The sequence below is a fragment of the Carettochelys insculpta genome, chromosome 4 (genome assembly GCF_033958435.1).
Source record: "Carettochelys insculpta isolate YL-2023 chromosome 4, ASM3395843v1, whole genome shotgun sequence".
Classification (NCBI taxonomy): Eukaryota; Metazoa; Chordata; order Testudines; family Carettochelyidae; genus Carettochelys; species Carettochelys insculpta.
In genome coordinates, this window is record NC_134140.1 from 130,311,870 (window position 1) to 130,324,892 (window position 13,023).

At 44.2% G+C, this 13,023-nt stretch overlaps 1 protein-coding gene across 1 annotated transcript in view; it reads left to right on the forward strand.

The window, feature by feature from the left end:
- Positions 1–6,612: 6,612 nt before the first annotated feature.
- MTHFD2L (methylenetetrahydrofolate dehydrogenase (NADP+ dependent) 2 like) overlaps positions 6,613–13,023 on the forward strand; it is a 51,829-nt gene continuing 45,418 nt past the window's right edge. The window contains exon 1 of the mRNA XM_074992050.1: positions 6,613–6,737. Within this exon, the coding sequence (XP_074848151.1) occupies positions 6,613–6,737 (125 nt within the window). The remainder of the gene's footprint in view (positions 6,738–13,023) is intronic.

Consider the following 13,023-nt stretch of genomic DNA (forward strand, 5'->3'; position numbering starts at 1 on the left):
TCGCACCATTGACTTATCAGGACACAAAGTCATCCCTTCAACTCCCACCTGCTGCCACGGTGTAGCTAGGCAGTGTAAGGGTCATTCTTGCGTAATATTAATAGAAACTTCTTTCCGATTACATTTTGTCCTGAACCCATCACATCTCCTCCCTTCTGTCTGGGACAGTGCTTTGCATTATGGGATTCGGACATCAAACACCCACAAGCAACCAGGGCTAAGGCACTGTGGGATAGGTACCCAGAATGGATTGCTCATGAAATCAAAATTGGGTATGTAAATAAGGATGTAGAAACTCGATATGGAGGGTAGATTTTCTAGAATGTTTGTAGACGCTTGAATCAAAATTATAAAAATAAATTTAAGCAATCGCTTCTCATAAATACTGATTTTAACTCATAGAGTAGACACAGCCTGTGTTAGTCTGCATCTGCAAAAACAAGAAGTCCTGTGGCACCTTATAGACTAAGATTTTTGGAGCATAAGCTTTTGTGGGTATCTGCCAAACTAGGTCTTTGCCCATGAAAGCTTATGCTCCAACAATGTTGTTAGTCTGTAAAGTGCTACAGGACATTTTTTTTTTTTTTTTTTTTTTTTTTTTACAACAAGTAGAATGTTTTCATGTCACCCTCCTAATTGTGAGTCCATTGATGGCTGACCAGCTCAATTCTGAAGCTACAGGTCTTATCAAAGGGGCAGGAGACAGTGCTTATTGAAGCAGTTTGAGGCAGTTTTTTCGCTCTTTTCTCCTTCTCCACCTCTCCTTGTCTGCACTGTGGTGGAACCTCTCGAATTATGGCACTCCCTCCCAGATTACTGGTCTCCACTGGGGATGGTCCTGGGCAAGGTACTCCCAAGTGCTGACACTGATGTTGCACTTTTTCATGTGTGCCTTCAGCATGTCCTTAAATCACTTCCTCCGGCCCCCAATACTCTTCTGTCCTTTCTTCAACTTGGAAAATGGAATCTGTTTTGGGAGACCCTGATCAGACATCTGAACCATGTGACCAGTCCAACCAAATTATTGGTGAAGGATGCTTCAATGCTGATCATATTTGACTTTTCCTGGACACAAGCGTTTGTGCACCTATCCTCCCAAGAGATATCTATGATTCTCCTGAGACAGCGTTGATTATATTGTTCAAGTATCTTCAAATGACTTTGTATGTTGTCTAGGTTTCACATGTGCACAGTAGCACTGGAACAACCACTGAGTGGTATACAATGAGATTTGTCTTGGTACAGATGTTACAGTTCTCAAAGACCCTTTGTCTCAGGCGAACAAAAGCAGAGCTTGCACAGCTCAGACAATGCTGGATTTCTGCATCAATGTCAACTTGAGGGGAAAGATGACTTCCAACGTATGGGAAATGCTCCACATTTTCCAGCAGTTCTCCATTGACTTCAACAGAAGGTATATGAGATTGTCCTGCCAGCAAGGGTTGGTGCACCACCTTGTTCTTTTTGATGTTCAGTGTGAGGCCGAAATGCTCATATGCCCTGGTGAAGGTGCTTAAGTTGGTCCAAAGCTCTATGGGAGAAAGAGCAACAACCATACTGTCATCCGTGTACTGGAGCTCCACGATAGAGGTCGTGGAACTCTTGTTTTAGCCTGAAGTCTCCTGAGATTAAGAAGCTTCCCATTCATTCTATAGACAATCTTCACACCATCTGGAAGCTTGCCCTCAATGAAGAGAAGGGTCATGGTGATGAAGATACAGACCAGTGCCGGAGCAATGATGCAGCCTTGTTTGACTCCCATTTTGACCTCAAGGGTGTCACTTTGAGATCTGTTTTTGCTCAACACTGCGGCAGTCATGTAGTCGTGAAGCAGCCTCAAGATGATGATGATTTTTTGGGGGCAAATGATCATTGAGAGAATGGTCCACAGGATGTTACAATTTGACTGAGTCAAATGCTTTAGTCAGGTAAATGAAACTCATGTGTAAGGCTTGGTTTTGTTCATGACATTTTTTCTTGCAGTTGCTGGGCAGTCAAAATCATGCCAACTATTCCTTGGAATGGTTGTAAGCCACACTGGGTTTCTGGTAGAATTTCTTCTGAGTGGCATGATTTGGTTTGCAAGGATTTGAGCTGTTTTCCTTGCCACTGGCAGAAGGGACATGCTAGGATAGTTTAAACATTCTGACTTACTGCTCTTCTTGAAGAGACTTACTATCAGTGTCTCTCTGAACTCTTAAGCCATCTTCTCCCTACCCCAGATCTTGAGAATCAGGAGGTGGAGTTGTTGTGGAGCTCTGGACCACCTTTTTGGAAGACTTCAGTGGGGATTCCATCTAATCCGGCTGCCTTGTTGCACTTCATTGCTTTGATGGCATCTTGGATCTCAGTCAGGGTAGGAACTATTGCAAGATAATCCCTAGGAAGTAGCTGACGGATCTGGTCAAGGGATTCAAGGACCATTGTGCAGGGGCAGTTCAAGAGCTCATTACAGTGCTCCCTCCAGCAAGAAGCAATAGCTTCGTTGTCTTTCAAGAGTTGGATACCATCCTTTGATCTCAGGGGATTGATTACAGGGTTTCTCAGTCCATAAACAGCTTTGGTGGCATTCAAGAAACCTCATGTATTGTTGATGTCTGAGAGATGCTGGAGTTCTCATGCCTTCTCAATTCACCATTGGTTTTTCAGAGTTCTGGTTTTATGTGGGACTTCTGCCTTGATATACACTTCTCTCTTTGTTGTGCAACTAGGCCGTAAACTCTTTCCTTTGTGCCTCAATCAAGCATTGAATTTCTACATTTTTCTCATCAAACCGGGCCTGATGCTTCCTGGACTGGTAGCCAATGATTTCTCCACAAGCACCAATGATGGCATTTTTCAACTGATACCAGCATTCTACATCTTCAGGACGTACTGTGGGCAGCCTCCTTTGGAGCACTACGTGGAAATCACTTCAAGCCTTGCACATTAATCTTTTGTCAAATCAGTTTCCTCTGACTTCTCTGTTTGGTGACAATCCTAATCAACACTGTGGACTGAATAAGGCAGTGACTGGTCCAGCACTGCACATGTGAGAAGCACATCATGCTGATTCCAAGAGCGGACAATGACATAGTTTAAAAGGCACCAGTGCATTGATCAAGGATGTTGCCATAAAGTCCACCAGAGGGCAACAAAAATGATTAGGGAGTTGGAGTACATGACCTATGAGGAGAGGCTGAGGGACTTGTGCTTACTTAGTTTGCAGAAGAGAAGAGTGAGGGGTGATTTGATAGCAGCCTTCAACTTCCTGAAAGTGGGGTCTAAAGGAGATGGAGAGAGGGTCTTCTCAGTAGTGATGGATGGCAGAACAAGCAGCAACAGTCTGAAGTTACAGAGGGAGAAGTGTAGGTTGGGTATTAGGAAACCAGGAGAGTGGTGAAGCACTGGAATGCTTTACCTAGAGAGGTGGTGGAATCTCCATCCTGAGAGGTTTTTAAGTCTCAGCATGACAAAGTACTGTCTGGGATGATTTAGCCACGGCTGATCCTGCTCCAGGCATGGGACTGGACTAGACAACCTCCTTAGGTCCCTTCCAGCCCTAGGATTCTGTGGAATTTGTTCTTCTGCCAGAAAAGGGCGTTCATGATGACATGTTCGAGTTCCACACATTTCATAAAAAGGAACACTCCTTCTCTCCCAATGGTAGTTTGCCAGAGGTCCACATCTCTTTCAACGCTGGCATTGAAATTTCCCAAGATAATAATCTTGTCTTCTTTGGGAATGTCTTTCAAGACTGCATCCAAATGGGTGTAGAAATTCTCCTTCACATCATCTTTGGTGTCTAGAATTGGTGCATAAGCACTCATGACAGTTGCCTGTTGGTTTTTGGCAAGTTTTAGGCAGAGAGGCATGAGATGCACATTGATGCTAACAGAGACTTAAGATAAGATCTTTGTCAGTTAGTTCTTGATAGCAAATCCTACTTCCAGAATTCACTTTTCTTCCCTTGGGGTTCTTATCCAGAGAAATGCATACCGTCTGCTTTCTTCTCTTAGCTCTTCTTCTTCTGGTCTACACACTTTGCCTGGGCAGTTATATCAATGTTAAATTGTTGCAGCTTGTGGACAACAATTGCTGTGTGCCTTTCGGGTCACCCACTGTCTTGATTGTCCATTAGAGTCCGCATATTCCATGTCCCAAAGTTTACCATTTGACTTTTATCGCCTAGAGTTGAAGACACAGGGCACGGTTACCCAGTCGGGGGGGGGGGGGGGGGGGGGGGCTGAGATAGACAAGGTGTTGAGGGGTATTATAATTAGTAGCTGTATGTTAATGTTAACAATGGTTATGAAGTATTTGGATTCTTATACCTATCATGAGGAAAAGACTCCATTTTAAAAAAGAGGAAGGAATCTATTTTGGAATTCAGGGTCAGGGATTAAGCCAGTCGTGACTGACAGAGAGTTCCATCACCTCAGAAGGGTGCACAACTTTGCACACTGCATGGATTTGTGCCCACAGCTGTTTCACATGGCCCAGAGATTATATATACCACCTAGCCTTTCCATTTAGAGAGAAGTCCTGGCTTTTCCACCTACCAGTGTGTGCCTTCTCCATTTACTCATGTGTGGTCACTTCTACCTACTGCTCCATCTGAAAACAGGCCACCAGAGCTGCTGCATCGAGAGAGGGGACACATCATCTTCATCATCTTTGTTGGGACTTCTCCTGCCCAAGAGCTTCAAATTAGCTCACGGGTTGCAGGTTCCAAGCTTCAACTGCACATCACCCAATGCATGAAACAACAGGGCCATTTCGTGTTGGAGGCTACTACCCCACTGGTAATTATCCTGTCACATCCATGATATGGACATATCATGTTGGAAACAAAGTCTGGACACCATGTATGAAGCAAGCAGGAAGATTTATTACACACAACTGGTGGAGTGCCACACTGCCCATCAGGACTCAGTGGGGCACTGTAAAGCAATTACTTACAATTGATTATATAGAATTTCAATGGGCAGAGAGAAGCAATTGTATAGGCACTAGCAGCAAGACGAAATAAGCACAATAAACCAATAATCTAACACCTAACACAAATGAATCTGCCCATAGCTCAAATAATGTTTACCAAATACACAGATATTACTACTTAACGGTTTAATTAAACAATGCATGCATGGAATTCCAATCATGAGGTCAAGGGTGTGATGGTGATTCTTCCCAGATAGGTATGATTCAATTACGCATACCTAGGAATTTAAAGCAAAACCAGTAAAGGTAAATGGCAAGCATACTGAGTTTGTTATATTTTGGTATACATTTGTTTATATCTCTAACAGCCTGGGCTGACAACAGTAGGAGGTGTTTGGGTAGAAAGAAAGAGAGAAAATGTTCTTCTAGCTTAGTTCTGAGACCTTGAATGTAGCTGCTGCTGGTTTAAGTTATCTCTGTTTTAGACTTCAAGGCACCATTTCTGTTTGTGGCCTTGTTGAGGCCTGTAATGTACGATAAAGGGCAGAGACAGCAGATTTTCACTAACACTGACTGCCTGTGAACCATGATACATGTTAAGCCTCACACCAGACTATGACATTTAGGAATGATAAGAAAATTTTACCCTACATATCATGTGGTTTTATTTTGATCTTGCCTACTTATTTCATTTTGTTAAAACAATGCAGGGGGCTGGACTAGATGACTCCTGGAATCTCACCATCTTATTTAGCCATGCATTTCTACAATAGCAGGCCAGTGGAGTTGGACTAGTTTGGAGGAAGCTGTCCTGGCTTTGGAGGGATATGTTCCCCTGCGAGAATGAAGGAGTTTATAGACTATGCCTGAGGGGGTGGTTTTGAGCAGGTATTTTACACCTCTCTCTGATCTTTCAGTGACTTAGCATATGTCCACATACCAACAAAACACCTGCAGCAGATCTGTGTCTGACTCACGATGCCAGGCTGTACAACTGCAATGTGAAGAACAACAAGAAGTCCTGCGGCACTTCATAGACTAAGAGATATTTAGGAGGGTCTCTGCCCATGAAAACTTATGCTCCAAAATATGTGTTAGTCTATGAGGTGCCACTTGACTTCTTTTTGTTTTTGAAGATGCAGAATAACCTGGGTACCCCTCTGATAACTGCAACGTGCATATTCACCAAAGCCTGGGCTCCGGGACCCTTCCCTCCTTGCAGGGCCCCAGAGCAGAGCCAATGTTGTAGTCCCACAAGCCCGAACCCGTGGAAAGGTGTTTCACTGCAGCATAGCCAAATGCTCTAGGGAGCTCAGCTCAGTGAGGCATGGGCTGCTTATGGATGGCACAGCCAGCCTGCAGTTCCCTGCCGCAGGACATGCACACCTCACCCTCTTCAGAAGGCTATTCCCAGGGCACCCACGGGTGGGCTGGTGCGGTTAGGCCGGTGTAGGCCTAGGAGGGACTCACAGCCAGAACGGTCCTGAGGTCCATCTGCAGGCGGGCGAGGGGACATGGGGGCCCACACGCCTGTGACGACTGGCGCCAAGCCGACCTGCCCGTAGCTCCCCGAGCCTCACCTGCCTGGTGACCGGCCGCTGACACCTGCCTGACGGGGCCTCGCCATTGGAGCCCCATGGTGTGGAAAGGAGGCGGGGCCGGGCGCGCTGGATGAGGGGATGAAGAGCGGACATGGCGGCGGCGGCTGGCGTCTCCGCGCTGCGCTCGTGCCTGCTGCGTCCGCGGAGATGGCGACCCGCGCCCGCCGGCAGAGCCGGCTCCAGCAGTAGCTGCTCCTCCCCGCGGAGAGCCGCCAGGTACGGGCCCCTGCGGGGGTGGGAAGGTCGTTTCCCGCGCGCTCCCGCAGCTTGGCCCCGAGCCAGGAGACGCCGGGTGGGGAGCGGGGTTCGAGAGCGGTGGCGGTTAACGGCTGCTGAGCGTTCGACCCTAACGGCTTCTCCGCGCGCGTGCGCGATGGGGCAGCCCCAGCCCCAGCCCCAGGAGCTATGTGCCCTTCCAGTGGCTCGGGGGAGCTCTGCTGGGATGGTGGCACCCAGGGCTGGAAGCGGGGAGGCGGTTGTCCAGCCAAAGAGCACCTGGGTGGCTGGCAGAGCTTTGTGCAATGTAGCTCCTATTCTTTCTAGCCATGTGCGGAATAAATTTTGTGCAGCGCCAGTAGAAACACATACTGCTGGCTGGGGGCCCGCTGCTAATCAGCTGAGCAGCGCCTGACTTGCACCTGGGTGACTGGCCAGGCTCTCAGTTTTCAAGGGACAGCGGCTCTGGCTGTGCCCTGGGGAGAGCCGGTGCTGGTTGGCCAAGCCCCGCCGCACAAAGATCCTTCACCAGATCTGGGAAATCCTGAGATTCAGTCTGGTAATCAATGTTTTCTTTCCACCTGAATGTAAGTCTCAAGCAGTCCAATAGCATCTTAGAGATTAATAAATGTATTAGGTCATGAGCTTTCATAGGTAAGACCTGCTTCAGATACGAGTCTGTCTCTTTTCCCTTGTGGGTTCCTCTCTTCAGGCATTTTTCCCTAGTGCTTCCTCAAACTTTGCCCTGAAATAATGGGGGCTGCTTCACTCCTTCCCTCCTCCTCGTGACAGCTGAGGTTTGTGTGCACACCTCTGATGTCAGCAGATGGGGCTTTAAGCAAAACTACAAACGTTGCTGGACTCACAATAAGATCATAAAAGTTATCAGTGCCTGGCTGAGAGCTAAAATATAGGAGCGGGGCATCTATGTAAGCACCTACATTTGGCAGTTGAGCTCCCTGTTTAATCTCTGCATGTAGTCACTTCATAGGTCTATATTACAGGTGTTATACTGACATAACTACATCACTATAGCTGTGTTGGCAAAATTCCACTGTGTAGACAGCCTACAGTAAAGAAGAGGTTTTTTCTGTTAGTGTGGGAACAGTACCTCCCCAAATGATGGCTGCTAAGTCAACAAAAGCATTTTTGTTGACTTAGCTGTATCTGTAGGGAACTAGATCAGCAGAGCTACCTGAATCACTGGAGTGATTTTCCATAGCTATGTCTATCGACATTTTAAATATCAGAGGGGTAGCCGTGTTTTAAATGTAGACCAGTATTACAAGCCATTCAGACAGTTTGAATGAGGGGGAAGAGAATTACAAAATATTTATTCTGAAAATGGAGATTTTAATGGATTTATTGAAATTTAACGTAAGGGAATCCTTAATGCTCAGAAGCAGATACTGTAAAGGTGCCTTGAATAATAATTGCCTGTGCAGGAGAGGTATGTGGAGATTGATTTGTATTTTTAAAAGGTTTTTACTTGACCAAGAGCCACTTCTAGCTAGCATTTGTTCTGAGCCCAGAATTGTTTCTGTGTTAATAGCCCACAATCTAATATTTTCTCTTTGTTAAAGAGTGTTCTTTATAGAAAGACACTACAGATTGAATCTCTCATTGCTGAACCAGAGAATTTGCTGAGCCCCAGGAAGTCATTTCAGTTTTACCAACACTTCTGCTGCTTACTGGGCGCTTAGAAGACCTTGGCAGGGATGTAAATTAGAGCCAAAATAACAGCACAGAACACCACAAGCCAGGATTGGTGGCTGTAAACAAAATTCATAGAATTGTGGGAAATGGTCGGACCTATGATAAGTGGATATCCAGGTAACTAAAATCATCCCAAATCACAGATGTTTCTGGACCATACAGTGGCAGACTAGAGATGTTCAGCCTGCAGAGTATTGTAATGCTTGTTTTTCCTTTTGCATGGGATATGAGAAAAGAATTGAAAGATACTGTAGTTCAGTGCTTTGTGGTTAAGTATTATTTGTTCAAGAATGTTGTACCAAAAAGGATGAATTTTTTTTTTGTACAGAGTTTGTTGAATAGGGCACAACGATCAACAAAAAGCCATGTCAAGTCTCCCATCTTGACTGTATAATACATAATTTAACATGCTCACCTGCTGATTTGCTTACTTAATGCCTGTGTATTCTTGGTACCACAGTATGACAATTGTTTGCTGTTCTTGTGTGTGAAAGAGGGGATTTTAGCCATCCTCTTATCAGAAGACCCTTTTTAACTAAAGTGTCTGTTCCACAATAAACATTAGTAACACTGGACTGTAATACATCGTATGAAAATACTCTACCTGGAAACAATGCTGCTTGCTGTCCACTAATTCTAAAAGGAAACAGGCTGCCAGCATTACTGTGATAGTACTAAGTAAATGTCCACCCAAATATCTCTTTCATTGTTCTAGAAAATAGTAGAGACAATTGATCCAATTATTCCTGAGATGAAGGTCTGAAAACATTGCTTTTTGTGTCCATGACTCTTTGGATGTTATCCTTTTCCGGTCTTCCAAAAATAATTGCTCCTGTGATAACAAATTCAACAAATCGCATAGTTCTGAGTGCACTGATTTTTAGGGGCATTGATATGTCAAGGATTGAAAAGGATGGGATATAATGGACTGTGTGTTCCTCCTGGGATCGTAGTATTTCTATTATCTTCTGAAATTGATGCCAGGCAACTTTTATCTTTCTATTTGGTCAGCTACTGCATTTATTAAGAAGAAATATTCAGTACATGTACTGTAGTGCTGTAAATGTATACAGGCTTTCTCAGAGCTCTGTCATTCTGGTCTTGTCTAAAGGGTGGTGGAGAAATCATGGTATAAATGACATTGTGAGGCTTAAACTGATAGTTTAACCTCCCTGTGTAGAACACCTCACTCTTGCATAATAGTGTCTTTTTTGGCTTGATTTATGTTATTTGGGAAGGTCTGCATTTCTTTTGGAAAATCTGGTGCTTTTTCAAAGAACATGTGGTGAGTATATGCACAATGTGCTCTTTCGATCTGATATTGAAAGAATGCAGCTCTTCTTCCTGAAGTCCTCTTCTGCTTCTGGATCAGGAAGCTTCTTTCGAAAGAAAGAGTGTGTAGACACTTTATTGGACTTTGAAGTTGCCCAGACACTTCGAACTATCATCGGGTTAGCTGCGGCTACACTCGAGCCGGCACCTGAAAGTTTAACACTTCAGAGTTGCCTTGGGGCTGGGGGGGGGGCCAGGGCGGAATTAGCTTAATGAAGTGCTGCATATGCACCGCAGCACTTCATTAATAATCTCCTGACACCCTACTTACCATGCTCCCTTCGAAGTAGGGAGCTAGTGTATACAAAGCCTACAGGAGTTTGCCAGTCCAAATGCAAAAGTGACTCACTGACTGTTATAAGAGTCTCAGAGGGGGAGACACGTAATCCTGTTGCTTTCACAACAAGAAGCAGTTCTGTGTCACCTTAGAGACTAGCTAATGTATTAAGATCATGAGCTTTCATGGGTAAAGCCCACTTCATGTTTTATCCACAAATGCTCATGACCTAATAAATTTGTTAGTTTCTAAGGTGCCTCAGGACTACTTGTTAATATAAGAGGGTTCAGATAGTTGCCTCTGTTTATGTTGGAAATCTCTGACTAATCGCCTTTCTTCAGAAGAATAAATGTAGAGCTATCTCATGCAAAAGTAATCATCCTGTTTGAAGGTTTTTTGTAGCAGTCCATGATTGTTTTACTTTGGAGAATTAGTCTCCCAGATGGTCTCTTGAATTAGGAGATGGATTTATTTGGAATATCTTTTGTATTAGGCAGACTAATAGAAGAGAGTGTGTGTAGGTATATGTTACTATTTTTGTACATCTTTCATAGTGTACTTGTCACCATCTCTTTGTGTGTATACAGAGACATGTTTTAGCAACAATAGCAATTACATAAACTAAAAGAATGTACTCAATAAGATTCTATGGATATCTAGTGAGCAAATGGTGGAAAACCTTATCTTTTAGAAGAAAAATATAATTGACATTACTTGATCTTTGCTTTCAATATAACTGGTATTTTAAACTTAGAGTGCTGCAGATGTGAAAATACAGGCTACTATTAAAGAAAAATACACAAATATTAATATTTTAAGCAATATTAAATGGTGTTTTAATCTTTAAAGGGAAACTGTCACGTAATATTTTGAAATAATTCTTTGGATAGTAACATCCGTGTGATTAGTCATTTTTGCCCATAATACTATAGTTCTAAATAATCACTTTCAACTAGGAAGTGTTAGGTGTCTCTCTCTCTGCCCGGACAAGGCGATGTTGGGGACCCCTAATAAGATAGTCCCTCTAGTTTTGTGTCACTGCCTGCCAGTGTCTAGCATCTGGTTGACCAATTATGTTAACCAATGATGAAAAAAACCAAGGATTATGTAAACCAAACAGAAAACCCTTTATTAAGAAGTGAGGGTGTACAATGAATAGAGAGAGAGAAAGAAGCTAGACAATGACATAAACACCCTTGATCATAGCAATCCATTCCCAAATTAATATGCACATTAGTTTATATTTACCCTTCAAGGTTCCTGATGGTTGCCCAGGACCTTCCACTGTCGGACTAATTGTAAGTCCTTTGGGAGGAACTCAAGGGTGATCCCTCGATGGTGAGTAAAGTAGATGGTAAGTCGATGTCTAGTATCTGTAGTGGTGATCTCTCTGGTGGCAACAAGCGATGGTCCTTGCTGTGAGTCCTGCGGTGTTAGTCTTGATGCTGTTAGAAGCCCGCGCCACTTTGCCACTCAGATGGGTGGTCCTTGCTAAAGGCTAGATGCTGTCTTTGTATTGCCTTTGCGGCGGGAAAACTGACGTCATCAAGCCCCTGCCAGGGGGACCCCTTAGGAAGCTCCTGAGGTGACTTAGAAAAGGTGGGAAAAACCTGCTGTATCAGGATGACTCAGCAAGTTTTGGCCTTCCATTTTGGGATCCATTATAAGATAAGGGCTTCAGTTTAGAGACCTGACCATCCTCCATTTTGAGGCATATATATAATTTGGGTGTATGGATTTTCACTCCCAACAGGAGGATAAAGTTTACCTGATTACCTGTTAAGCCTCATCCTAAATGGATGAGGTTTACCAGTTACAGATAACCAGTATGGGCTAGACTTCAGCACCCTGCTTGCAGATGCGGGGCTGCCGCTGGCAAGGGCAGAGCCCTGTCTGTGGCATCCCTGTGGGGGAAGAGCAGCTAGGGGGACCACTTCTGCACAGCTAGGCTGGAGTGGCATCCCCCCTCCGTTTCCAGCTGTAGACAGGGGCTGCTCTGACCAAGCTGGAGCAACTCCAACACAGTGTGCTGGATGGGGCTGCTTTGGCCTGGCTGGAGTGCCCTAGTCTTCAGCGTGCCCAGGACCAGGCCATTGTGAGCATGGGCTGCTCTGGTTGCATTTAAATATCCCCCACCCAGGGGAGTGCTGCAGTCAGGGATGTTCTAGTTGGGCCAGAGCAGCTTCAGTCTCTGTCGCGCTGTGAGGAAGAGCGCTCCAGCTGGACCAGAGCACACCCTATCCATGAGAGGAGGGCTGCTCTCCCAACCCATTTAACTCCTGCGCTCAGCAAGCTGGCAGATATTAGCTGGAGGCTTCGAAACAAGAGTAAAACACTTGTCGTTTAGGCTTGCTGAAAAAAAAATTGCTTACAATTAGAATAATGGTGCACTGATAAAAGTACTATATAACATATTTCATTTAAAAAAAAAGCACAGTGCCATGCAGAAGTAGAATCAGACTAAAAATGGAGTGATGTTGAATTATGGATCAAGGCCGGGGAGGTTATGAGACACTGATTATGCTTATTGGTTTCTCTTTTCTTGGATACGGGCTGAGAGAAAATTGTTCCATCTACAGAATTCACCAGTGTCTGCTTCCCCCCGCTCCACTCACATCCCCTAGAATTGTTTTTAATCATTACATAGGATACTGCCTAGTAGTACTTAAAATTATTCTTAATATTAATTTTATCCTAAATTGTGTTCATTTTCACTTAATCTTTTTAGAAGGCTAACCATCTGTCGTCACTGACGATTTTAGATATTTTTATATATATCTTGAATCATCAGCAGTTTTCATGTTATGTTAGTATTTTATTGTCATGCTAAAACTTCTTCATGTCTGTGGACATGTACTCATTTGTTGTTAAGGTGGCTTTGGGCAATGGAGGTAATGGTTAAGTGTTTAGTCTAGTAGGGAATGTATGCGCTATTAGTTTTACGAGACTTTGGCTTGTCTC